The following is a 25,719-nucleotide window of genomic DNA, read 5'->3' as shown; positions in this document are numbered from 1 at the left end:
CTGCTAGTTACAACTCCAAGTCAATTGCTGGGACTGTTGGGCCCTGCAAAACAACCCCTTGAAATCAGTTGTTAGCCCAATTAACAACCAGTTTGGCCTCGGTTCAGGCTGTTAACCATCAGACACCTAACTGCTGGTAATGATTGATTTCTCAGCAGTTGGGGCTGCAGTGGAGGAGCCAACCTGTTTCATAAAACTCCATTAAAGCCAAGACTTTGTGAACGCATCTGGCTCAGACAAACATTCGAGCTCTGCTACACCAGCCGAGCAGGCAAGGTGCTGACCAGGATTTCTGTCCTTTAAAGCATGGGCCATTGGGTGTGTTAGGATGAACTGGCAGCCCCCAGGCCTGTGCTGCCACTGCACGCTGCTCTAGGTAGGTGGCCACCACTGTTTGTAGGGCAACCACTTGTACTCATGGACCCCCCATGGATGGGAACTGCTCAGTGTCCAGCTCTCTTCCATAGTTAGTGTACCAGCCAGCAAACCTGCAAAGATTAGTTTGGATATTCAGATGTTTCCACAAATCACTTGGGCCATTTCCATCTGCATAACCAGCTGGGAGGTTGTATGGGGCGAGCAGTTCCCATCAGCATACACAAGCCTGGGGATGCCTGCAGAGCAGCTTGGAACACTGGCCTGTGTCTCCTGGTTGGCAATGCAGACTCATCTGTAGATGTGAGTATCTCTATGAAAGCCATAAAATACTCTTTGAATTCCCAGGATTCAGGCAGGTTTTTGTTTAAGATCACTGGTCAGGTCTTCATCCATTTCCTTCTGCTGTTTCAGGCCCTGGTTATTTGCTGTGCACTGGCAGGTTGGTTTGAACACATTGCTGGTGCTACATCAAGGGCTTTTTTTCCCCTGGGATATTTTCCCCCTGATCAAAGTGGCTGATTCAAGCTGTAGCATGTACGGGGAGGAGGGAGACAGCCACCTGTCAGGGAAAGACTTTGAAAACACAGAGGACGCACTGCAGAGGTTGACCTTGTAAAATGTAAACTCCAACGATGCCAGGTAGCAGAGCGGTGCAGGATGGGGAGTGAGCGCCTTACAGAGTACAGCACTGTGCTCCTCATGCTTTTGAGGATACTCGGGACCTGTGGTCCTACCAGGGCCCTGGCACTGCAGCCTGAGCTCTCTCTGTTTCTGAAGCTGTGTTCTGATGCCTTCTGCAGGACACTGGCACCTGAGACCCGTGCAGATGTTTCAAACATCTTCCCACAAGGTTCTGAGTGCAGATGTGGTTGCCCCCAGTGCCGTACCTTTGCCATCCTTTTATGGGAGGTCTGCTCATCCCAGATTCCCACCAGCACATACCCTGGCACTGCACATGTTTTCTGTAATTAGTTGTATTCCTTGTGCAAATGGGACAGAGTTGCTTATTTTATCAAATACCTATTAAAAGTAGCTCTGCTCTCTCCCGCATTGGGATTACTTTGCCAGCCTTTTGGGGAGGCTGAGTGGCGGCTGGGACTCCCTCTGTGCTGGGCAGTACCTGTGCAGTGAGCTTCTGCGTCCTAGGAATTGGTCCCTGCTGTCTGCATGAGGAGAAACCGATTCTTATGAAGGGAAAAGTGAGAAGTTTGGGGTAGGCAGGAGACCCAACAACTCAGTCTTCCCACTCCTCGGGTCTGTGAGCAAATGTTTTATTCACAGCTTGTGTATTTAACTGGGCTGAATACAGCAATCCTGGCCTGTGCATCTTCTGCGGGTCTCATTTCCCTTCAGCTGTTGCTAAATGCATCCTTCCAGGAGGTGGTGACGGGTGCCTCTCACCTGCCGGAGTTGGGTGAACTCTGGCTGCCCAGACCTTTTCTGTATAACAGAGAAGGTCAGTTATAAACAGAAACAGTTGGTTTTGTTGGGGGCTCTTTTTAGACATCAAAAATACTCCATCATCATCAGGCTGGCTTAGCTTTCAGCAGGCAATGCAAACGGAGCCAAACCCTCAGCAGAGAATTCAGCAAGAGGAGCAGCACAGACTTTCCAGGGCTATTTTGCCAAAATCTTGCATCCTAATTCCTCCTTGTGCTTTGTGCCACAGGAGCCAACGCTTTTCTGGGCTCTGCGTGCAGGGTGAGCCCTGGAGTGAGCTGGAGCTGCAAGCCAGTGGCACAGCCACGTTTTAGGGAAGGAGTGGGGGTGATCAGAGCACAGAAAGATTAGGATCTGAAAAGAAATTCTGCAGAGCCACAAATCAGCTGAATCAATCTGCAAGAGGCCAAGAAAAGGTATGGAAGTGGTCCAATGGGGGAAGCAATGTATATATGCAATAATCTGAGCTATAAATGAAGTACAAAACCACAAAACTTTTTTTTTTTTTTTTTTTTCCTAAACCTCATGCCCGCTTCCCCAGCTTTGACTGAGGGTTGGACTCTGTCCCGTAACTGACTGGAAGGAACTTGCTTTTGTACATGAGCAGATTGCAAGGTCGTGGGGATTTCTCTGAATGTCCATCCCAGTCTTCTGCAACACTCACATGAGCGGATCCTGCTTAGTGCCTTCTGAGTGAAAGCCATAGTCCTTGTTTAAGGAAAAGGAAGGAAGGATATCACGCAGGGACTCCATATTTCAGTGTTATTTGGTGTTTTTGGTTAAAATTGCCTAACTTCTACTCACAGTACTTGATCTTGCTCTCTTTTTTTTCCAGCTTACAGTGCTATTCAACCTGACCAAACTTCTGCAGGCACCGCAAAGCGGGTTTTCCAGGTCTCTCTAAGCTCTTGTAGGGATTTTCTTTAAGCTGATTCCCATCTGCCAATATCTCTTGTGAAGTGCAGCCAAGTGTTTTGGCCACAGCATCTGGTGATGGAGTCCGGCACTGGCTTGCTTGTGTCCAGGATCTTTGGAGGAGAAATGATGCAGTGACCACCCACTGGAGTGACGTGTCTCTGCTCAGGGCTGGTGTTTTCCAAGAGCTTCTTGAAGGGACTTGCAGAGCAATTGAAGCCAACTGCGGAGCTGTAACCCACGTTTGGTTGGGACCACTGTAACTCCAGTCTGTTTTGAAGAGAGGCACGGATGGTCCCTGCAGGAGGTGCAGCTAAGGCGCAGTTACAGTCTCCTGTCCCTTGTTTTCTGCTGCAAAGACTACAGCACATCTCTAAGGCAAATGTACCATTCATTTTATAATGAATGTTGAAATCCCAAGGCTCGTGCTTGCCCAGGAGGGCTCCATCTCTGGTTGTTCAAACACTCAGTTGGTGAAGTCTGAGCTATTTTTGCTGGCAGTTGTGATGGTTAAAGCCACAGTCATTCCTCTGACTTCACTAGAATTGCTCTGGATGAGTTCAGATCAGATGTGAGCAGAGACTGGTTAGGCCTAATTATCCTCAATGCCCATCACCACAATTCTTCTACACTAAGCCAGCACAGAGACAGCAGTGAGTGCAGAGATTTTCATATACCCAAAGGTTTTGGCAGAATCTGTGTTTCGGGAGCTGGTCGCTGCCCCCACATGCTGTCCTACAGCATTTGCCGAGGTGTGACCAGAAGATGGAGGGCACACAGCCGGGCAGGGAGAGGAAAGGTGCTGTGGAAACTGCAGATTCCTAAGGCTATGGCTAGTGGCAGTACATGCAGCACCTGCCGCACTGACCCAAACCCCACCACTATCACAACCTGTTTAATTATGAGAAAACCTCTTTCCAACTAATTGCTGCTGGCTGGTAAAGGGACATCCCCATCCCCTAAAGGACTGGGGGGACCAAGAGGGGAGAGTGGTGGTTGCTGACACATCCTGAGCTATTGCAGCTGTCCAGGGGCCCAGAGAAGTGTCCACACTTCACTCCCTCTCAGAGTGATCATTGCGAGGAGCTGAAGGTTTCACCACCTCCCCGTGCGGAGCCGTGGGTTTGCCATGCACTTGACACTGCCGCAGGGAGACGACTTGCACTTGATGACTGTCTCGGCCACAGCAGCCGCCTGTCCTCCACCAACACTCCCCTCCAACAGCTGTGAAAGAAGATGTGCTGTTCCCTGCACAGGGCTGAACACATGGTTGTGGTCTCCCCACGGGCCATGCTACCAGCTGATGTAACAGGATGTGGCAGCCCCCAGGTCACTATGGTCCCAGGTACTCTGGTCACCAGCCAGGACTCCCCAAACAAAGTCTGAGGCTCCCTGGGGGACTCAGCTTGGCTTAAGCATCAATGAGGCTGAGAAGCTTCCCTACAGGGAAGAGAAAAAATCACTGCTGAGATTTTTTCCCTGATGGCAAAACTCCGTGAGCTGGGATTTCGGACAAACCCTCAGCAGTGACATGGGACCACCTTACATGTGGTGAAGATGGGGAATTTCTTTTGTATTTGCTATCTATGGTGTGTGGAAGGCTCTTTTGGTGATGTGAGCAAAGGGACAAACAGTGGAGGGGACAAAGCGGGCAGGAGGTGGGTAAGTCCCAGCTGGAAAGGCAGAAGAAGGCAGAGGAGCCCTTTGCCAGGCAGCCAGCCCACCCGCAGCGAGGGGAGGACGGGCTGTGGGTCTCATCCCTATGCTCCCTAAAGTACATTCACTGGGAATGAATGTCCATAGGGAGGAGAGGGAAGCTAGAGCCAGTCACTGAAGCACATAGGCTTTTAGATTTCCTGTCACCTTGAGGGCACCCAGAGGTGACAAATGTGCAACCTCCGCTATTGAGACCAAGCGAACCCCTAATAGGCTGCTTCAGGGGACCCTCACAGAAATTCCAGCAAGGCAAAACCCCAGTGGCAGGGGCAGCTATTTCATGGGTAGTTTGCTGGGTAGTACCTGCTGCTCACTGCTCCTCTGCTGCCTGCTCCACCTGAGCTGGGCACACCCTGTGGCATGGGGAGCTGGGTGGATCTGGCTGTACCCTGTCCTGATGTGTGGTCCAGAGCTCTATGGGCTTGTTGGGGGAGATGCCAGACACCGAGGTCAGACTCTGCTCTGCTGTTTGGGCAGCATCGTGGGTTCTGTGCACTGAAACCGTCAGTACTTACATGGTTGCTGTCTGCACAGGAATGCTCTGAGTGCACTGACTTACTCCCAAGTGCACACTCTTGCTGTTTTTTATGCGTGGGATACATACTGCTATTGCTTTTACCTGAAGTAGGGTTGGAGCTGTTATTTGAAGCAGGCCACCTGGTAAGCAGCCACAATACAAAAAGCCACAAGCAGCCCAAAGAGTGGTCAGTCGGGCAAAAGGCAGGGCAGGTGCCTGTGGGGCATGAAATGCTCAGGACTGGGAAGAGGAGAGTTGTCGACATAGTAAGAGCCCTCATCCTCAGAAACCTTCTTTTATTGCTGCTTGCTGTGATTTAAACCTATAGCTAGCCCCTGTGGAGGTAGGAACTTTGAAGGTGTCTGCTGCTGCACTGTTTCAGGGACACACGTTGTGGGGAAGGACATCTTTCCCCATCAAAGCAGTGAAACCTCTGCCAACAGCCTACACAGGGAAGGCTCGGCCCCGGGTGAGACTGGAGGCGGCAGCGTGAATGTCAGGGTGCTGCAGGACGGTACTGTGGACTTGGCTGCAAGCTGGGTGCCCAAATCACTGAGCGAGCTGTCAGTGCTGTCATGGAAGGCAACAGGTCTCCTTGAGTTATTTGGTCTGTATTGAGCTGCTAGGGAAATGTCTGACCTTCCTTGAAACTAGAGCATCCAGAGCAGCCTGCTTACCCTCAGCAGTGATCTCTGGGCAGGAAGCACAGATGCGAGCGACGAAGGCAGCAGCTTTGCTGAGGAAATGCATTTAATTCAATCTACACTGCAGTTTTTGTGGAAAAAAATGTTGATGCAGTAACATTCTGCACAGTAACTAGGGGTGGATTAAAGGTCATAGAGATAATGTAGCATGCTGAATTCATAGGCAGCAGATGGGAAGAGTCCTAGACCTACTGGGAAAGTCTCCCTGAAGTATCTCCTCTGCAGCGTTGTCTGTTCTACTCAAAAAACTGATTTGCTTCTCTTTCCTAGCAGATTTCACTCTTGCCTGGACCTTTTTCCTGAGATTTAACACACGTTCCTCTTTTCTTGATTTATCCTAGCAGCTCCAGTTAATGCAGTTCTTTGCCGTGCTGACTGATGTTGCTGAGGGATGTTACACCTCTGCACACTGGAATGCTTAGCTAGCAGGTCTGCACCTGAATCTTTCCCCATGCTTTAAATCATGGGGTGGCAGCTTAGCAGGGTGAGGGTGGAGCAGGGAAGTGCCTTCTCCTGTGATGCAAAGATGGCTGTGCAGACACAGTCCCCTGAGAAGCAGCTTTCTGTCCACACAGCTGGGCCTTCCTGCAGAGCACACCCCTGGGCAAGGGAAGGAGAGGGTTTCCCCAATGTGCTACAACGCTTCTGGTCATCTGAGGGTGATGCAAAAAGTCTCCTCTGGTGGAAAGCAAGTCTGTGGCAGAAGCATTTTAAAGGACTGTTCTCCGAGGGGTTAAATCCAGCACCGTGGTGCAGGAACATGTGTGTCTCAACATACAGAGAAGGCCACACATTTAAGCTCGTGACATGGAACAGTTGTTCTGTCGACAGAACTGGCTGACCACCTGAGCTCCTCCTGCCCCCTGCATGAAACGGAGATGGTGCCAAGTCACTTCACAGGTCACTGGAAGTTCAGTGCAAGTTTCCCAGAGGTTTTGGAGCATGCAGTGAAGGATGCTGCAGTGCAAAGCATCGCTGTTTATTCCACCATTATCAGCCAGTGGAGAAAAATGCAGGGTACATCATGTCATCCACTGAAATGTCATGGGGGGAAAAAAGCCAAGAGCCCAGCAGTGAAGTAACCCTGTCCTACAGACCCCCCAGTATTTTGTGCTTTGTCCCAGCAGAGGGAGCCCGAGTTTATTAACAAATCCCGGTCCCGGAGATCGCCGCTATCAAGGTGGTACCAAGGCCCGGGCAGGATCCTTGCCGGTAGAGGAAGGCTGCAGAAGCTGAGGGGGTCTGAGCGGTGATGCTGAAAGCAGGGCTGTGTTTCCAACCAGGGAAGCGAGCTGACTGCTTGCCAGGAGGCCCTGCGAAGTAGCTCTACTCCTGGGACGCTGCAACCATGTCAAGAGACGGATGGCCTGCAAGAGCCCGTGGACGTGCTCATTGCACAGGGAAAAAATTTTGCACTGAAAGATGCAGCAGACCCATGCTAAGATGGATGAATTGAGTTTAACTTGCTTCAGAGATCTCCCTGAGGCACAGTCAGTGACCTGTGTACCTTGCGTTTGTACTGGGCTGGCCAGTATTAATCCTGTCATGTAGATGGTTCTCCCCATCATGTTCAAAACCATTGATGACTGCTGTGCCAAATCCATAGCTGTTTGCCATCTCTTGCCTGAGCCTGATCCCATTCTGGCTGCATGGCAATGCTCTACAACCACTGCAAGCACAGGACTGTGGCCCTGAGCCACAGCTTTTAAACCTAAAGGGAGCTTTAGCACTGATTTCCCTGGGTTTTGGGGGCTCTGTGTTAGTGCATGGATGGCTCCGTTCAAGGAAGCAGGAGCAGCTTTAGTCAATAGCCTTCTCAGAGCTCATGGGAATGCCCTGAGTTTTCTCTGCTGCTAAAGTAAGATGAAATATCCTAGGGAGACAGATGGGTCTCAGCTGTGTGCTCTTGCTGCAGCCAGTAGTTGCACTGATGCCATGGATGCACACATGGGTACAGGTACAAGATTATCTGGGAGAGGGAAGGTTGTGGGACTGAGACACAGGAGGGTCACAGATTTTTTAGGCCAAATCCAAAGACTTTTAAATCACTGCAAAGCCCCTTGTTAGCCTGAGAGAGCGCAGAGATACTTGTTCTAGAAGCTGAGTAACTAACTGGGTTTCAGGGCACAGGAATGGGAAGGCAAATGACTCGGGCTGCAGTCTGCAGAAAGTAGCAGACGGGTATTTTCCGAGGCAACTTCTGAAAGGAAGGTTAAATTTCTCCAAGATAAGGAGAGCTCCAGTGAGCTGGAATGCATGGCGACCCCCCCTCCCCAGCTCATCCTATGATAACAGCTGTTGTGTTGGAAACCTAATGCTGATGAAAGAGTTAAAGGCTGGTTGATGGGCAATATCGGTGACACACCTCTGAATTGAGCATACTCCTGGAGTGAGACTGCGGACTGGTGTTACTCAATGAATAGAGGCCACTCCAAGGGAGTTTTTCCTTGAATAGAATGGGGTCAGGGAGCCGCTTTGGGGAACAATGGTTGCCACCGGCTAGCTGAATTTCTTACAATCACACACCATACCCCCTGATCAAATAGCTCCTTTGTTAGTCTGATATAAAAACATGTCATACAATGATGATCTGGAAGAATGACAAGAGCTGGCCTTTCAAAGAGATCAGAAGGGCTTGTTTTGCACAAAAAGAGCCCCCATCAGAGTCAAGACAGAAAAAAAATGGAGAATAAAAGGGGGTGAATGGAAACAAACAGCAATAACAACAACAACAGAAAAGAGGGCAAGTTGGAAACTTGGGTCTGGCTTGTTTCACAGCATCCCATGGCTGCAGCAGTGCAGCATGGTCGAGTTGAATATCTTTTGGTACGGACATGGATGTTAGATTGTGCTGCTATTGGGTTCCCATTGTCATTCTGCACTGGGACAGAAGAAATTGCTGGATGGGAAAAGGTCACTTGGCCCAACGAATCATCTCCCCCCACCCCCGAAAACATCTCAACGCTATCTTTCTGCTTTCTCGCTGTAGTTCGCTGCCTTTCTAATACGATGTTCATCTGCTGCCTTTATGCTCCTGTACAAAGTTCAGATTCCTCAGAAGGCTATTCTTGTCCATCTGTTTGTATGAGTGGGAAAATGTCTTTATTCTCCTTCGTTCCCTTGTTAACTTTCACATATTTTGTTTCTTGGAGTGTGTGCCCTGTTTTCAACCTTCTTCCCAGGATTTTCAGAGACATAATTGAGAGTCTGCATGGATAGAAAGAGTTTTTTCCCCAAAGAATGTTTTTTAAGAAGTGCAGGGAAGTGGATCCCTCTTGGCTACTTCCAGGGGAACTGCATTCCTACAGTATCTATCGCAGGAGCCTCAAGAGATGGCATTTACGCACAATCATGACAATTATTTGCAAGCTAGAAAAGTTCAGCAGTCCTGGAAGTGGGCAACTAGAGCTGCCAGGCAGTTTCAGCATCTACTATTTAAGTGTTTGGAAAAGCTTATATTCAGATTTTAATCTTGTATTGTATAAAATAAGGAGTTAGAACAGTCAGAAGAAATCATAGCATGTAAGAGACTGAGCTCTCAGGAAACTGCTCCTGAAAATACACCCACAACAATGACAATACACTGAAGCTTTGCCCCATGTTTAAGTTATTTTAAAATTTTTTTCCTCAGTGTTGATTTTCTAAAAAAAAAAACAAAAACAAACGGAAGATAATAAGTGCTACAGCTTCCACGACCGTTATGTTTGTACGATTAAGGACGCTAATCACGAGGTACCTTGCAGTAGAGATAACTCACTCTAGCTGCTTTCATTTAGGCTCTAAGACAAGTATCTATTACCATCTGGGAATTCCTCACTGTACAATATTTTATTTTCCCTTTTCTGCAGTTTTGTATAGAATCTGTTACACTGCATGTTACTCAGCATATATTCATTTATAGGAAATAATACTTGGTAAACTGTCTTTGCATAATACACTGTTTATTAAATACAGGGTATTTTTATAAACACACACATATTACTGACATGTATAAACCAAATGAAATTGTTACTGACTTGAATAGCTGAGCTTTTCAATTCCTTTAGCTAAAAGTCTGTATTGCACAAAATTGGGGTCATAATTAATCACCTCTTCTCCTGAAACAGCTCTGAGAAGCTGTGCAGCTGGCTGAAAATTAATTAGGCCACATTCTGGGTGCTGCTAAAATCAAGATACTTAGGAGATACTGGTTACAAATCTCGGGTAGTTTAAGCTGCAAGGCAATTACCTGATACTGCCAGCGTATTTGAGGTGGTAGAGGGAAAAAAGCCCACGCTGCGTTGTGCTGTTTGGGAAATAATTTGGAATTGTAGTATTAAAGCTCATACCACAGCAAAGTAGTGCAAAAGGCAGGTGAGTTGCAGCACGTGTACTGTTAACAGTCAGAAGCTAGACAATGAAAAGAGTATTCAGGCACCTAAATAAAATGATGTTTCCAGTGGAGTTGAGCACCCAGCAGTTCTGCTTGACTTTCCCAGATTCTCGGCAGGCAGTGACAGACAGGCAACCGACTCTGAGTTTGTCAGTCTGGAAGGCAGGTTTTAGTGCCACGGCTTGTATTTAGGATTGTGCCAGCTGCCATTGGAAGCTGCAGGTAGCACAGAAAGTGACAATTCAGTTCTTAAATGGGACGTACCCACCCTGGGACCGGGCAACGACCTGAACTGAATGTCTTGTAAGTGTTCCGCAGGTTTCTGCACTGCTGTTTTTGATTTAGCTATCATTAAAACATATCAAGACCTCACTGTTTTCTGGTCAACTGGGGCTGCATGAGAAGAAGCTCTTGGCATGCCAGTATCTGCTGGTTGGACTTTGCAAGTGCAGTTTGACTGGGAGAGTGTTATGTTTTTTAGGGCACACCACCAGGGATCATGTCTACTGGGCAGTGGTGATAACTTGCAACTTCATGACACTTTTTTTCTTATTTAAACTGTTTTGCAATGGTGGTGTTTGGCTTTCATTGGACATTTCTGTTTTGTGGTTAGTCTTCGTTGCTGGGTTTTCTTTATTTTGGAAGTTCTGGATGGGCTAGGTGGATAACTTCTGTGTTTTCTTTGGGTGACACCTTGTTTTGATATAAAGCAGCATAATTCTGTTCAATGCAGTGAAACTGTTGTTTACAGCAACCTGAGTTGTTGATGTATGGCCCTGAGACCCTGGAAAACTCAGGGAAAGAAAAAAAATATGTTGAGGGAACACTAACTGCGTAATTAACTATTGTGAAGATCGGAAGGCATAAAATTCCAGTTGCACACACATCTTAATTCTATCCCTTTGTCAACAGGTGCTACAATCAAAATTTAAGTGACACTTCTGCCTTCTTTGGGCTGCTGGCTCTGCTGTGCTGAATCTCGCCTGTTCAAATTTCCAGTGAACCTTCTTGCATTCTCCTCTGGTCCTTACCAGGCCTGCAGTTATAACCTCGGTATTGGGAGCAAGCCTGGAAAATTTCAGAATGAAAACTGAAACCTTCCAAAAGGTAAGAGCAAATAAAAAACAGAGGATATTAATATAGCAACAGCTGGACTTCAGCTTTAATAATGTATATTTTTTAGACCACGTAGCAATTCAGGTCAGATACAGGTATTTCTGCGCACTTCTGTTAAATCAGGCCTCTTGCCAATAACACAAAGAGAGGCTGGTACACTATATTAAAATACTAATTTTGACCCTTTATTTTGACAAGTCTACTAAAGATACTTCAAATGGATATGTGAGAATTGATCAAAGATTCTGCAGGTTGTTGGCACTGCTCACTGGGCATTTCAAACCAAAGAACCTGACTCCCATGAAAAAGATACTGTGTTTTTACAAGCAATAAAAAACCTACTGGTCACTTGATTGCTATGGGGATGGATATAACTAAACTGGGTTTTCTTAAGGCAGAGAGCATGATCTAAGAGAAACAAAAAAAGACATGGGAGAGGGAGGGAAAGAGCGAGTGTGAGAGAGCTGAATTGATTTCAGTCTGTTCAGGTCTAGCTGGAAAACACAATGCAGCGAAACGGTCCCTTAGTCGGCAAGCTTCTTTTCCTAGGTTTTTCCCATGGTTTAAAGTAGAGAGGGAGGGATGGTATTAGAAAAAGTGTGTGTGTGTGAGAGAGAGAAGGCTGTAGGAAAGGCAGAGAGATGAGAGACATCATTTGGAAGGGTGCAAAATAGTCCATTCCTTCTGGAGAGTGAAAAACTTTGATGTCCATGTCTCTGGTTTTAAAGTGGCAGTGTCAGGTTCAGGCTGAAAGGCCCTGGTATTCAAATCCTTGTTTGTGCTTGCGCTCAGGACTTTGCCTGTGCACACACCTGCACATCCAAACACCTGCTAGGGCATCCACACAGCAAATGGGCCTCACACTTCAGGGCGCACAACAGAAAATAAGCAAGTAGATGACTTCACTGATGCCTCAGCACAGAGGTTCAGGCTGAAAAAAAAAAAGCACTTTTGTATGTTTGTGTGTCTGGAAAGAGACATAAGCAACAGGAACACAGTGCTGTGGGCTTTACTCCTTTTAAAAAGCTTTTCTTCCTGGCATTAGTAATGCAGTTATAAGGCTCGGAGTGTGTTGCAAGGCTCACAGCATCTAAACACATGAAGAAGCACAGTGACAGATAAGGAGAATAATCTACAAGAAGCGTTGTGATTTGTCAGTCATCACATAATAGCAAATTCAGTTTCAGAGTCACAACTGATGTCTGTAAGTCAGAAGCCCTTTCTCCTCTGCGGGGTCACAGGCATCTTGCACAGCCTGGCTGTTTTGTCCTTTGAGATGCATTTCAATATAATGCTACTAATAATTCAGACATGCTACCAAAGACAAGTCCACTGCAAGCCTGAAGGAAAAGAGAAAGAATAGGACCAAATTTATCACTCGTGACACTCAAGTGAATTCTGGTAAGAGTTGATCCAGAGTGCCAGGGTTTTTTCTCCTTTCCTTCCTCCCAAGAGCAGAAGGCTTTGCACTCATGGTAGAGCTGAGAGGGCTTATGCTCCGCTGGGTAGCAAGCTAGTCTCATGGGAATCTGCACCCAAAAATTGCACCAGGCACTAAGAGCCTGCAAAAGCAGAAAAGGTATTTGAGAATTATGCAGAGTTTCAGGTCAAGCCAACAATAGATGTAAATGTTACTGTGGTGGTCTTAGACTGTGAGGTCTTGGTTTCTAACAAGAATAGAAGCATATGGACTTGGGGTGGCTTGTGGGTCCTGATGGGAGACAGACAATGGATCAATATATGTTCAATTGACAGACCTCCTTTACTGGAGGGGGAGATTTTGACTTGAATCTCTGGAATGTCAGTATTTTCCTTCCCAATACTCATTTTCAGTTTAAATAGACAGAGTGAAAGGCCTATTTTCATGGCATGTGGGCCAGAAAAGGGAGGTTTTAATGACTCTTTATTCTTGGATTTATAATCTGACACGCTGTACGCACATGTTTTTGTCACAAAACTGTGTGAGGTGCCCACCATCCATCCATGCATTGTCCAGCAGATGTTAAAGCCATCAAGTGTGTTTGCTTCCAGTTCCAAAAGAAAACATTCTCTATTTTGAGATGTAGGGTTGGTTTTTTTTAAACTGATCTAAACAAACAAACAAAAATAGTCTTGGAGAGGTAGGCCTTACATGATCATAAGAAACCTGTGTAAATGAGGATCTAAGGCCTGTTCCCTGACCCATAAACTGGGTTAGTAATCAGTTGTTCCTGGTTCCTGCAGTTTGTTGTTGTCATCACAAAACCTGAGGTTAGGCTGCGAACTATTTAAAATTCACGTGCATTAGCAATATGGGATAACTAAACATACACTTACTCAGTGACACAGCATTAGTTGCTCCTTATAATAATACCTGAGAGCCTGCAGTCACAGCAGAGGTCACATCATGTGAGGTACTGAAAGCACAGAGGTGTCCCCAAGGGGTTTACAGCCAAAGACCCCAAACCTACAGATGAATCTGCTAGGTGGGACCTTGTACTCATGATGCTCCATTGCAGGACTAGGACCTACAGTGTATGGACAGTGGGATACCTCCCTCTCTCTATTTTTTTATATTCATGTGTGCTTCATTATTAAGAGGATGGAAGGTAAAAGCATAAGCTGAACTGAATAGAAATAAAGGCTGTTTCTAGCACCAACTGGATTCCTGTTGCTGCACTACAAATCTCTTAACTTCAGATCGATGAATTCTGTGTTTCAGTGATGAGATAAAACAGAATTAGCCAGAGAGAGATAAAAAATGGCAGCCCCCTGACTAAGAAATCCTACTGTGTGTGAAAGGATGTGAAAGGATGCAAAATGTTTCCTCTGGCTGCAGGGGAAGAGAGCAGGAAGCCTAGAACTCTAGCAATTCTGCAAATCTGTAATTGTTGTAGGCAATTATGCTCCACCTTGGTTGCTTGGTCAAGGCAGACCCAAAACTGCTTGTAGGATTACGTTTGCTCACTTTCCTTGAGCAAATTATTACCTTGTAAGTGATATGACAGTGCAGCATCCTTCAAGAGCAAGGGACGCCCTCCTGTACCCACAGGCACATGATGAGTCAGGACACTGTCAGACTTTCTCATGGCAGGCTAGGAACTGCGTGAAGTAGCTGTGTGGGTGCAAGGCAGATGCAGGATAAAACAGTAACATAGTCACTGCTACACCAAGGCTACTCTTACATTGTTTTATAAACACTCAAAAATTTTTGGAACAACCTGTGGAATTAATGAAAACTGAGCTGAAAATCTCTAGAAACAACTTTGTAAGTCTTGATCTTACTGTCAAAGAAGCCAGTGGGTATTTGAATGTTTAGTTCCTCCAGCTCTAACTATGAAAGGAAAAAGCCCCTAAAATATCTTCATAGGTAGCCCCTATAAAAGAACAAGATTCAAAAGCATTCCTTCAGGAGATCAAGGACGGTCCAGCCTTTGAAGCCTGGAGGATTGGGAAATTTAAAGATCTTTGTGGCAATCATATTGTGCCATTAGAAATCTACCATTTGGAATTGTAAAGCGTTTAAAAGGAATGATTCCAAATTCCACGGCTGTCTGGTAAGTGACAACTTGATGTGGCCTGGGGGGGAGGAAGAAGGTCATTGTTGGGAAAACAGTTAAAATGAACATTTTCTGAACAGATGCTTTAGATAATACTTTGATAAATGAGGTTAAAACCAAATAAAATATTCTGGGTGACTTCCAGAAAATAACAGATTAGTAAAACAAACAAACAAAACTTAAAATGCAAAGGCAAGAAATAGGTATATGGCTGGTACTTAGCAAATAATAGAGGATTGTTCAAAATAACATGAACAATAAACAGAGTCTGAACCAGCAAGATGAGACAATTCTGCTGGCTATGGGAGGCGATACATTTTTTTTATTGCACTGCAGTTTTGCCAAGGCAGAGAGCTTCTGGAAGGCTCGGCTGTTCATTTTGATACATTAAAATATTTGAGAATCCCTTTTTATTGCCTTTTTTTCCAAACCATTCAAGCAGCTCAGCTGCTGATCAAAATACAAAAGCATTGCATGTGCCTAGCAAGTGGATAATGAAAGCGATCCCCTCAGTTTAGTATCTTTGTCAGCCGAGTGTAGTGAGAAAAGTAAACAAACAGCATCACTGATGACAAATTGATTTATGGAATTGTTTGTTTTCATAATTTTCAGCATAATTATGACTAAAGGTCCCGATCCTCTGGCTGCTAAGAACCTTGTGGGGATGGCTGCTGGCTGGGTGCCCTTAGTACTCATTAAAAGCTCCTTGTAGATGTGGTTTGGAAGCACACAGAATAGGGTCTGTTTGGATTATTTTTAAGGGAAGTTTTTTCCTCACCCTTTAACAGAACCCATACCAAATAGCTTCTAATACTGATTTCCTCTGGCAGACATTTTATAGGTAAAACCAAAACGATATGTATAATTTGGGATAAAAAGGAGAAAATTTACTCCCAAATTCAGCATAACCTTTTAATTTTATCCTCTTTAATCCTTTGATAATTTTTGTGCTTCTCCTGCAAAAAAGCAATTTTGCTAATCACCTTTGTGCCAATCCCTGCATTCCTGACAATAGCGTGAACAGCTTCCATCAGAGTCTTTGATGTGGGAAAGACACACACACACACATATAATCTGAAAACAATTCAGCTCCTTGGTTCTCAATGGTGACCATTCTGCTTTAATAGAGTGCAAGTTCCGTGGAGGTTTCTAATCCTTTCTGCCAAACAGAAGAGACACAGTCAGGTAGCACACCTTATTCAGAAGTTAAAATAACATGTTACTTGCTCTCAGAGAAAATCAAAACAACTCAAGATCAAAACCAGATTCCGCCAACCCTAACGGGATAGACTTTCTACTCAGATAACTCTTGATCTAAGTGTGTAACAAGTAACCTGCTTTAATCCCTCAAAGCGATGGTGTTACAGATAAGTACTGTAGTAGCAGAGGAGGTGTCTTAAGTTTCAGAAATACACAAAAGCATCGGTTGGAAGGAAAAACAAAACAAAGAGTGGTCCAAATGATTGTGTCTTTAGCTGCAAAGGTATATTTGAGGGCACTGCAAATAATAAAAACCCCTGAAGACAGAAAAAAAAATAATGACAGGCAGGTATTGAAATGGTGTTCCTTCCAAGCTGAATTTCATTGACTTACACTGTTAAAGCACAAGCTTTACAGGTATAACCCCCCAAATTTTTAGCTTACATACCTTGCAAGCCATAATGCTGGAATGGGCTGCTACTTCAGCTCAGAACCCTACTCCCATTTCCTACACAGGTTCAGAGTGGTCATGAGCCATGAAAGGATTGGGATCTTTGACTGTAATATTTAGGAAGGATATATTATTGACTTTATGATTATAATGCCCTGAGCACCTGCACTGAGTATGAACAATGTAACGGAAACAATCATGCTACACATACAGTTTTAGTAATGTAATACATAATCTTCCTTGGGTCTTGCTCCTGCGGGCACCTACATATACTTTGGCACTGCTGGGAAGACTAGTGCCATTGGGTTCTTAGCCTGTGAGGCACAGCTTTGGCAGCTCCACAGCAGTCACAGTAGCTGAAACCGTGCCTGAAAACAAGAGTATGCAGTTGCACACCCATTTTTCTCAAAAGAAACCCACAGAAAATAATGGATGATACCTACGTTTTGGGCAAAGAACAATTACTGTCACTATGTTGTAGGGCCATTATCCATACTAGAAAACAATGTTACATTTAAGAGCAACACATCATAACTTTTTCTTCATATTACTCAGTGTCCTCTGTCTGGAGCATACTTGATGCTTTCCACAATGACTGCATGCAAACACATGCTTCATCTTAGCCAAGTATTTAATAGTTGTTTATACTTTGGGTCACAAATTGGAAAGCAATAAGGCCTGCTCCACTTCTACAGATGCACTTGTCCATACCTTGCTCCGGGTATCCCAGAGGGTCACACTGCACATATTACTTTGCACCCAGGCTCCTCCTGGACTGCACCAAGTAGTGTCCTTGGTAAAATGGTACGGCTACAGACCGGAGACTACTGTACACTGGAATACGGGTCTCACACAGTGCAGGGAGACATGCACTTTGCAGAAGTTGCCTCTGTAGAGTAACAGAGCCTAAGACCAGAAGGGACCCCTTTGACTGTCTTAGTCTGATATCCCGAGTTAGGACTAGCCAGGTCAATTCCTGGTTTCAGTTTTAGTCGTTGTGGTCTAGCCAGACTCTCTAAGGGAAAAAAACCCAACTGGTATTGTTTTTTAAAAAACTCAGTTAATGATGAATCTTCCATAAATCTTGATAAGCTGTTTCAACAGTTAATTTTCTTCACTACAAAAGCATGCTTTATTTATGAATTTGTTTCCCATTGCCTTCTGTCAAGAGATCTTATCTCTTTGTCTGCTAAATAGAAGATCCTGGTATTACCAGATTTTTCTTCCTGTTTCAGTGCTCATAAGGTATGATCACCTCGCACCTTAACCTTCTCTTTAGAAACCTAAATAGACTGAGCACTTTGGGTCTCACTATAAAACGTGTTTGACAGACCTGTAATCATTCTTACTACTCTTCTTTGAAACCCCTCTAGTTTTTCAACATCCTTCTTGAAATGTTGGCTGGACAAATTATTTCCAAAGCAGTCACAACAGAGTCAAAACCAGAGGTAAAAGAACCTCCCAGCTCTTGTTTGTTTCCCAGGACAGCACTAGCCCTTTGGTCACAGCACTGCAGAAGGAGCTCACATTCAGCTGATTATTCATCTTAATGAAGTCTTTACGGAATTGCAGCTTTGCAGGATAGAGTTACATCCTTTCAGTGTGACCTACATTCTTTGTTCCTAGATGTGAGACTTTACATTTGGCTTGATTGAAATACATACAATTTGGTTATGCCTATACTTAACACAGGGCTACGCAGCCATAAGCATCCTTTGCCTCTTGCACCGTGTTTTGTGCCTTCTACAAAGTTTTGATAATAGTAATTTCAGATTTTTTTCGTGTTGCTAGTAAAAATATTAAATAGTGTAGGGTCCATAAGCTGTCTCTGCGGGATCCTACTAGAAAAAGACCAACCTGATAATAAATCTGTCTTTACAATAACAGTTTTGAGACAGAAAAGTCACTCAGCTTTTAATAAATTTTAATGTTTCAAACATTTAGCTTGTCTACTACAAAAGAGCTAAGTTTAATGTCATTAACAAGTTGATAATAAAACTGCATTCACACCAAGTTTCCATAATCTCATGTTAAGCAAAATTTGTTACATTACCTCCTTTTCAACTGGCTACTTAAGTCCTGTACCAGATATGCTGCTATTTCACCTGAGCCCAAACTGAGGTTGAGAAATTTTTAATTACTTGGGCCACCTGATTCACTCATTATAAATACTGATACAACATTTGCTGCCTTCTGGAACTTCCCTGACTTCCAAGGTGTATTGAAACTTGGTGTAAATGGACCAGACAGTTGCTCAGCCAGCAGTTTTGAACCTCTCAGATATGAAGCTTCCAGAGTTGGTGACTTACTTGTAATGAGTATTTTGAGTGGTTGAGATTACACAGCCAAGATGACCTTCTGGAACAGGATGCAAGTACTGTCTAAAGGCCTGTATGTTATGGTAACCTCATTATATGTTGAAATTTATTTTCCTGCTTCACTGTGCAAAAGAAGATGTAGGCTGTGGTGGGTAAGTGATACCTGTTCAAAGCATTCTAGGCAGATGAGGAACTTCTTATAATTTATCTATTTTTTAATTTTGAAGGAGAAATTTCCCCAAGCGTTTCAGGCTTCTGTGGAGTGTAAAGTACTATAGGCAAGAATAACACAACACTAGACTCATATTTTCCTGCTCTACTGTCTGTGGAGGGCTACTTTGCCATTTTGGACCAGAATCTTTCTGCATTGCCAGTGCTCCAGGCTCCTGTGGATGGCAACAATGACTCAGTTATTATGTGCTTTCATGGCGGTGTGCTTGTATGTATGTAAACACGTATGAAGTGCAGCCACTTCTTAGCCCCTGCTCTGTGGAGCCCTAGAAGGGGGAACGGACTGCATCAAAGGGCCCTGTGAAAAAGCCAGCCTTAAATCCACTGCAGTAGGGTCTGCTCTTACATAGGGAAGACCCTTTCTTTTGCACAGCCCAGGAATCTGGGAGTGTTGAAAACTGCTGTGCAACACCAGATGACCCCTGCTGTCACTTCGTGGGTGACAGGCACTCCTGACCCTGCTCAAGGATAATTCATGAGCATTAATCACCTTGCTGTTCGCCTTCCTTCGCAGGAGTGCAGTGGCTAGCTGGGGTTGCTCCAGGTGGTGGAGCAGATGCTCTGGTTACCTGGGATCAACGGCCCCACCATTCATTATTCATGTTATTAATGAATACGTGGATCAGGTGACATTACTAATGCCAGTTCTGAAGAAGGGCCCGTGCGCCGGGCCGCGGGGGGGTGGGCCAGTTGCGCAAGGGGAGTCCCAGCGGCTCCCGCTAATGAATTAATTCACTAACGAGGGTGGGCTTGGCGGCTCCGTGCCCCATCCCGCCCCGGTAGCCGCCTCCTCCCCCGGAGGGGGGGGGAGTGACAGGCAGCGGCTCCTGCCCCATGTGACTGGGGAGCGGCTGCCCCCGTCCATGGCTTGGCCTCCCCCGGGCAGCAGCAGCTCCGGCTCCCGGGGAGGAGGGGCAGGAGCTGCTGCTCCATGGGGAGGAAGGGCAGCCCCCGATCCCCCCAGGCGGAGGGGGGATCCCGGGCCGCCTCCCCCCCCTCCCCGCTTTGGGCCTTACCCGAGGAGCTGCTGCTCCTCATCTGCTCCTACCTGGACGCGCAGGCCTTGGGCCGCCTGGGCCAGGTCTGCCGCCGCCTGCGCTTCCTCAGTAGCCGCGATCTCCTCTGGAGGCGCATAGCCCGTGGCTGCCTCAACTCCGGCTTCACCCAGCTCGGCACCGACCTGTAAGCGCGGCCTTCCCGGCGGAAGGGCGGTGGGGAGGCGGCCGCGGCGGCTGGGAAAGGCCGGGGATACTGCGGCCTAGCTGGTTGCTAAGGGGCGTTCTGCGCTGCCGGCGTAGTTGCTAAGGGGGGCTCCCCACTGCCGTGAGGGGGCGGAGGGAAAGGGGGACTATTCTCGAAGCGCGGCTGCGCCGTCTTTAGCGAGCGCCAAGCGGAGTGGCGAGGGCAGAGGAAGGGCCGTAGCGCCGGGCCCGCGGTGGGGCCGCCCCTGGGCGGGGAGGGCCCGCGTGTGGCGGCCCGCGGGCGGTGGGGCCTGGCTCCAGCGCTGCCCGGGAGGGACGGGGGTCTGCGGGGCGGTGCCGCAGTTTCCCAAGAGGAAGCGATCGAGCACGGCGAGGCCTTCCCGGGCCCCCTCAGCACCAGGCCCGGCAAGCGGCCCTCAGGCATTGGGGCCTCAGGCCTTGCTCCAGATCGGCTCGGTCCCCCAGAGTCCTCCTGGCAAAACACGTAGGGTCCGGGGCTTCCAGCCAGGGCAGGTGAGAGCACGAGGTAACGGAGGGAGCTGCCGCGTGCAGCGGGGGTGACCCCAGTGTGCCCACTTGCCCTCCCTGCTTCTGAGCCGCAGCCCCTGCCGTCCTGAACATGCTTCAAAGACGAAGCTGTGAGGGAGCAAGGCCTGGGCTGGTGTCCTGGGTAAAGGCTGGAGAATGGGCTCACGTATGTTATTAGGTGGAAGACCCTTTGTGGCGGGGGTCCCCAGGAATACATGTTTCTTAGATTCTTCTGTTCACAGAATAGCTTAATGCTGTAGCTGGTGATAGCTGTCACAGAGAAAGTGACTCTTGGACTCTGTGGCTTCTGGGTTTTAAAATTTTGTTGACAGGAGTTCTTCCCCACCCACCCCCAATTCAACAGCACATCATAGGTTAGGAACAGGTGCAAACCCTCTTGGCTTTGCTGTGTGTAGCACCAGCATCTTTCTAGATTAAGTGCTTTTTGGGGCTTGGGCCTTGACCCAAAGATTGCCTTTCTTCTCTCAAATTTGCTAGCATACAAAATGCCACTCGGAGGCAGCCACACAATGCGAGCTTTCCTTGCTACTGTAAGGATCCAAAGAGGGAGCTTATGTTCTTAGGATCTATGAATCCCTTCCTATGGTTTCCCTTTAGCCGCCAGCCCAGGATCATGTTTGTCATCCAGTGACTCAGTATTGTTTCTGTAAACACTCTGTGGACATGAACCAAAAGAAGGGATGTCAGGTTTTGAGCTCTATTTTGCTGTTTCCTATTGCTTTCTCGTAAATAGCACAGTCTTTACAGAAACAATTATGGCTCCTGCTGGCAGGAGCAGAACTTTGGTGGCGCTGAAAGTCCTTGTGTTGGGTTTTCAGGCTAGCACTTCAACCCATTCAGTCTTTCCAGCTTTTAAGTTAAGCATGGTTCCCTTGGAAGTCAGCAGGTTGTGCTGCAGAATGGTTGTGCATTGGACTGTCTCTACTGTGATATATGATTTTGCCTCCTAAGGAAATGAAGTTCTGTATTTTTCATTAAGAATAAGGTGATACTATGCTGCTTCAGTTGCAGGAGGGATCAGGTGTACAGAGCAGGTGCAGCGTATGTAAGGACCACCACTTCCCCCTGCAGAGGAATGCAGGTCTATAAACAGCTACAGAAGAAGTTTGCTAGGTCAGAGGGTTTAAGTGAAGGGAAGGCTGCTTGAGTATCATAAGCTCCCAGGGATTTCAATGCTGTTAGGTTTGCTGTGAGCAGGGTTGTGGGTTTTGGTTTTTTTTAGTAATTCTAGGATGTGCTTTTTTGCTGAGTCCTATTTTCAGGTTTTCTTTAAACAGCTCTGGTACTGAGTGCTGCTTTTAGTATTGGTCGGCATTGCCCTGGTCCTGTGGAGGTCAATGATGGGTAACATACCAAGTGACATTATAAGCTGGTTATGCAGGAACATTGAGATATATCTGGAGGATGAATCCTTTAATTGCTTTTAACTTCATGGAAGGCTCAGACAATTTTCAGTTCTTTGAAATAGCATGCCAGGTCTTATGGAGAATACCTGAAAGCCAAGCACTTGTTTTCCCTGTGTGGAGATCCAGCATCTGGGGGCAGTTGCAGGAGTTTTGCTCCAGTAGGGTAGACAGTTCTGGCAACAGATAAAAGACAAGGGCCTACCACAGTACCAGGAGGTCTGGGTATCTGTATGGCTCCAGAAGAACCAGCATGAGTGTATACATTGAGTTGTGGTACAGCTGTAAAATTTACTTAGCTGAAGAGTTTTAATAGGCTTTGTGGTAAAGGTTTTAAATAGCCATGTCTCCTCCATACCACTTGCTTGTCATGCATGTCTCCAAGATTGCTGCTCTTGCAATTGAGGGAGTAAGACTTGCAGAGAGAGGTTGTATTTTATTTGACTAACTGATGCAAGTTGGGGAGGGGGTTGAGGTAAGCTTCTGGGCTCACAGTCTTTTTTCCTGATAGTAATTCTAAGTAGAAACCTGGTAGGTTGCTCACTGAAAGTTAAATTTGAGCTGAGTAGGTATTTAAGCTGAAATATCACTGGGTAAATAGAATGGTGATGAAGATGATGGATAGCTGGGCCTTCTTGATAACTGTGCTTTCTTAGTGATATGGAGTAAATCTTGAGTTTGTCAAGCTTGGCTTTGACTTGCTCAAGAGCTGAAGCTTCTATTGCACATTCTGGATAATGTTGCATGAGACAAACATTGGGTTTTGCTTGTAAGAGGTTTTCATTCAATACTGTCCACTATTGAGAAAGAAAAGGCTGGAACCATTTATCGTAAATGTACTTAATGAAATAGCGTGCATGGTTCTGACATTAGATCTTAAACTGATGGTCCCTGGGAGGCTGGCATAAGTTAAAAACTAGTCTAGGGAGTATTTACTGTTTAAAACAACAATAACAAAAAAAAGTCTCAGAATAGTTTGATCATTTCTGCTGTTAAATGGCTTTTGATAAGCCATCTGTTAATGCTTTGTAAATAGAGATAAATTTGAGCCTAGAGTGTAAGATAACTGAAATTCACACCCCTGCCTCCACTTCCCCATTTTTTAAAAGGGTGATTAACTTGAAAATGACACCATTTCTTTAAAATGTTGTTTCTGTTAGGTATATCTTCAGATAATTGTAACAAGAAGATCAGAGGGAACAGGCTTTAGTTTGTATGTGAAACAACTGTTCGCTCAGGCAGCTTGCTTGTAAAGCTTCTTTATGCCGAAACAGGGAAGAGAGAACATTTATAAGAAACTGGTTGCAAAACCCTAGCTGTTAGTGGCATGGAAAAGAGAAGTTTTAGTATACCTGAAACAATTTGATTTAATTTTTAAAAATGATCTACTTCTCATACTGACTGTGTACCTTTAAAAGTTGCCAGCTGTGGCTATCTCAGGGCATGTACATAGGCTTGAACAATGTTAAATTGAGTTGCTAATGTTTTCAAAGGAAGATGTGGACTAAATCACAGACATTAGCTGTGCTGCTGAAAGGCACATTCACAACACTAACAGTCTCTCATATTTGCCCTCTCTGGTAGATTCAGCTAATTGGGAGCTGCAGATGTTAAATACTTAAGTATTTAAGGTATTAATTCAGTCATGCACTTGCAGAGAAAGAAAGAAGTTTTCTTTGAGCGGTGTTTCTGTACACTTAATTCCTTTGGGAGCAAGGCTGGGGAGAAATCACTAGGTTCGCATCAGTGTGAATTACTGTATGTTAGGGGCAGCAGGGCCTGACTTGGAAGGATTCTTAAAGCACGTTCTTAGTGTTAAAAATGTGCTGTTTCTTCTTTAAATCGGCAATAAGTAAATGTTTAATAGAACATTGTGTCACTGTCACGGAAGTGTAGATGGATGTGGTTCTTGGCACCTGTGCTACAAGTCTCTCTATGCCAGGTTGCCACTTTTTCTGTGTAGTCATGTTAATTTTACTTATAGACCTGTAGTACAACAAGACCTTGTCAGGGAGATGGTAAAAAGGTAGTCCCTGTGCTGAAGATTTTTGCTTCACTCAGTCAAAGCAGCAGCTGAAGCAAGAGTTGAGCACTGTCTTTGTGATGTAAGGTGTAAGGAACATTTTTGCTCCAAAAATTGCATGGCAGCATATCACAGAAAAGTTGAGGCTTAAGAACACTTTCTGCAGCTAAACTGTAGCTGAGCAGTAGTGCAAAGCCTTTGGGTTTTTTGGCGCGTATAGTGATATTACAGTTGTGTCTCATAGCCTGTGTCTGTTTTGCCAGCTGTTGTACAGGCCCAGCAAGAGCAGTCTCTGCCCTGACCAGCTTGCTGCCTAAATAGCCAGGGTAAACAAGGGCTGGGAGGGGAAGCAGAGGTACAGAGATGTCAACCAAGCTGCCCCCTGTGCAGCAGGTCAGTGTCAGAGCCAGGAATAGCAGAGGGTGCTTTGAGCCTTCATCCAGTGCCTGCCTGCTGGACCACCTTGGACTGCAGAAATCGGAGAGGCAAAGAGCTCATTGCAAGGTGATTCTTTATTTAAAGCATGGAAGAAAGGACTGAAGTTGCAGCTGGGCTAAACTTATTTCCTCTTTGTTACAAAGGAATTTTAGAGGGCAAGTTAAAAGTTGCAACCTAAATAGCTTGACAATGTGCTCTTTGTAATATATTAATAGCTGTTGTCAAAATACAGAAATGTTCCACTGTGTGTTTTCTCTCTCCCTGTTTCTTGTTATGCCTGCTAGGATCATGGCATATTCTCCAGTTCAAAGAAACCGATTAATTAATAGATGAATTTATCATCTCTGAGTATTTAAGAGCTTGTGTAAGCACTGTGGGTTAATAAAAGCTGTGTTTTCTCCAAGTCTTGGAAAAAATATATACACCTGCAGGAGCAGGAAATGGCCAATCTATGCGAGTCAAATCTAAATGCAAACTGCAGCAATCATAGGAGACCTCTGCCTTCAGTACTGGAGGGGGAGGGAGTGTGAACGCCTGTAAAGCTGCTTCAGTTTCCTTCATCTTTTAAAACTTGTTTTACTGAAGTTTCATTACTTTAAGTCAGAAATTAAGTAGGCAATGAACTGGTGCAGATGATGCAGAGGAGAATACTCTGGGGAGGATATTGCAATAACGGCAAAAGCCTGGAAGAGGGCACACAGCTATTGCTTTGTGCTGAAAAAGTCAGTAGTTTTTAGAAACTCCTATTAGATTTGTTCTTATTCTGTCTTAAACTGTTCTGGGCAGGACAGATCTGCCAGGACAGCTCCATAATTTCAAAACTGCTTCTTGTTCTGGGAACCTGAAATTCTTCATAAGAGTTCTTTCAGGCTTGCCTAACCTTCCCTTAAAATATTCATGAGTTCAAAGTGGAAGAAGAATTTTATGTACTTCAGGGCTTAAAAAAATGTGTGCTGTGCTTGTTGCTATTATACCTGTAACCTGCATCAGTGAACTAGCTATGCAAATACTACCCTGACGGTCTATGCTTTCAAATCAGAATATACATGACAACTATTGAGCAGCTGCAGGTTTTCTCAGATCTTCCTGGGGCTATGCATTTTTTGAAGCAGCCCAGATTTCATCTCCAAACAGCCTGCATAAGTCCCTGGGAGAGGCCAAACCCTGTAGTTTCTAGCCATGATCCCATTGCAATTACTTGAGAGGG

At 45.6% G+C, this 25,719-nt stretch overlaps 1 protein-coding gene and 1 long non-coding RNA gene across 5 annotated transcripts in view; one reads left to right on the top strand and one right to left on the bottom strand.

Annotated features, from left to right (window-relative positions):
- Window positions 1–9,594: 9,594 nt before the first annotated feature.
- LOC121093396 lies at window positions 9,595–20,055 on the bottom strand. The gene is made up of 2 exons (XR_005829568.1): window positions 19,946–20,055; window positions 9,595–12,089 (listed from the first exon to the last, which is right to left on the bottom strand). It is a non-coding gene; the product is annotated as an uncharacterized LOC121093396 (long non-coding RNA).
- FBXW4 (F-box and WD repeat domain containing 4) overlaps window positions 19,575–25,719 on the top strand; it is a 62,372-nt gene continuing 56,227 nt past the window's right edge. For 2 of the 4 annotated variants that reach the window (XR_005829567.1, XM_040605559.1), the window contains exon 1: window positions 19,579–20,079. Coding sequence is in view for 3 of the 4 variants with exons in the window: in XM_040605559.1 (XP_040461493.1) it covers window positions 19,829–20,079 (251 nt within the window). In the remaining variant the exon portion in view is untranslated. Of the gene's footprint in view, window positions 20,080–25,719 lie in introns of all 4 variants that reach the window. The other 2 variants (XM_040605561.1, XM_040605560.1) reach the window with 2 other exon arrangements.

The sequence above is a fragment of the Falco naumanni genome, chromosome 9, assembly GCF_017639655.2.
Source record: "Falco naumanni isolate bFalNau1 chromosome 9, bFalNau1.pat, whole genome shotgun sequence".
Classification (NCBI taxonomy): Eukaryota; Metazoa; Chordata; class Aves; order Falconiformes; family Falconidae; genus Falco; species Falco naumanni.
This window is presented reverse-complemented; position numbering and strand designations above follow the sequence as displayed.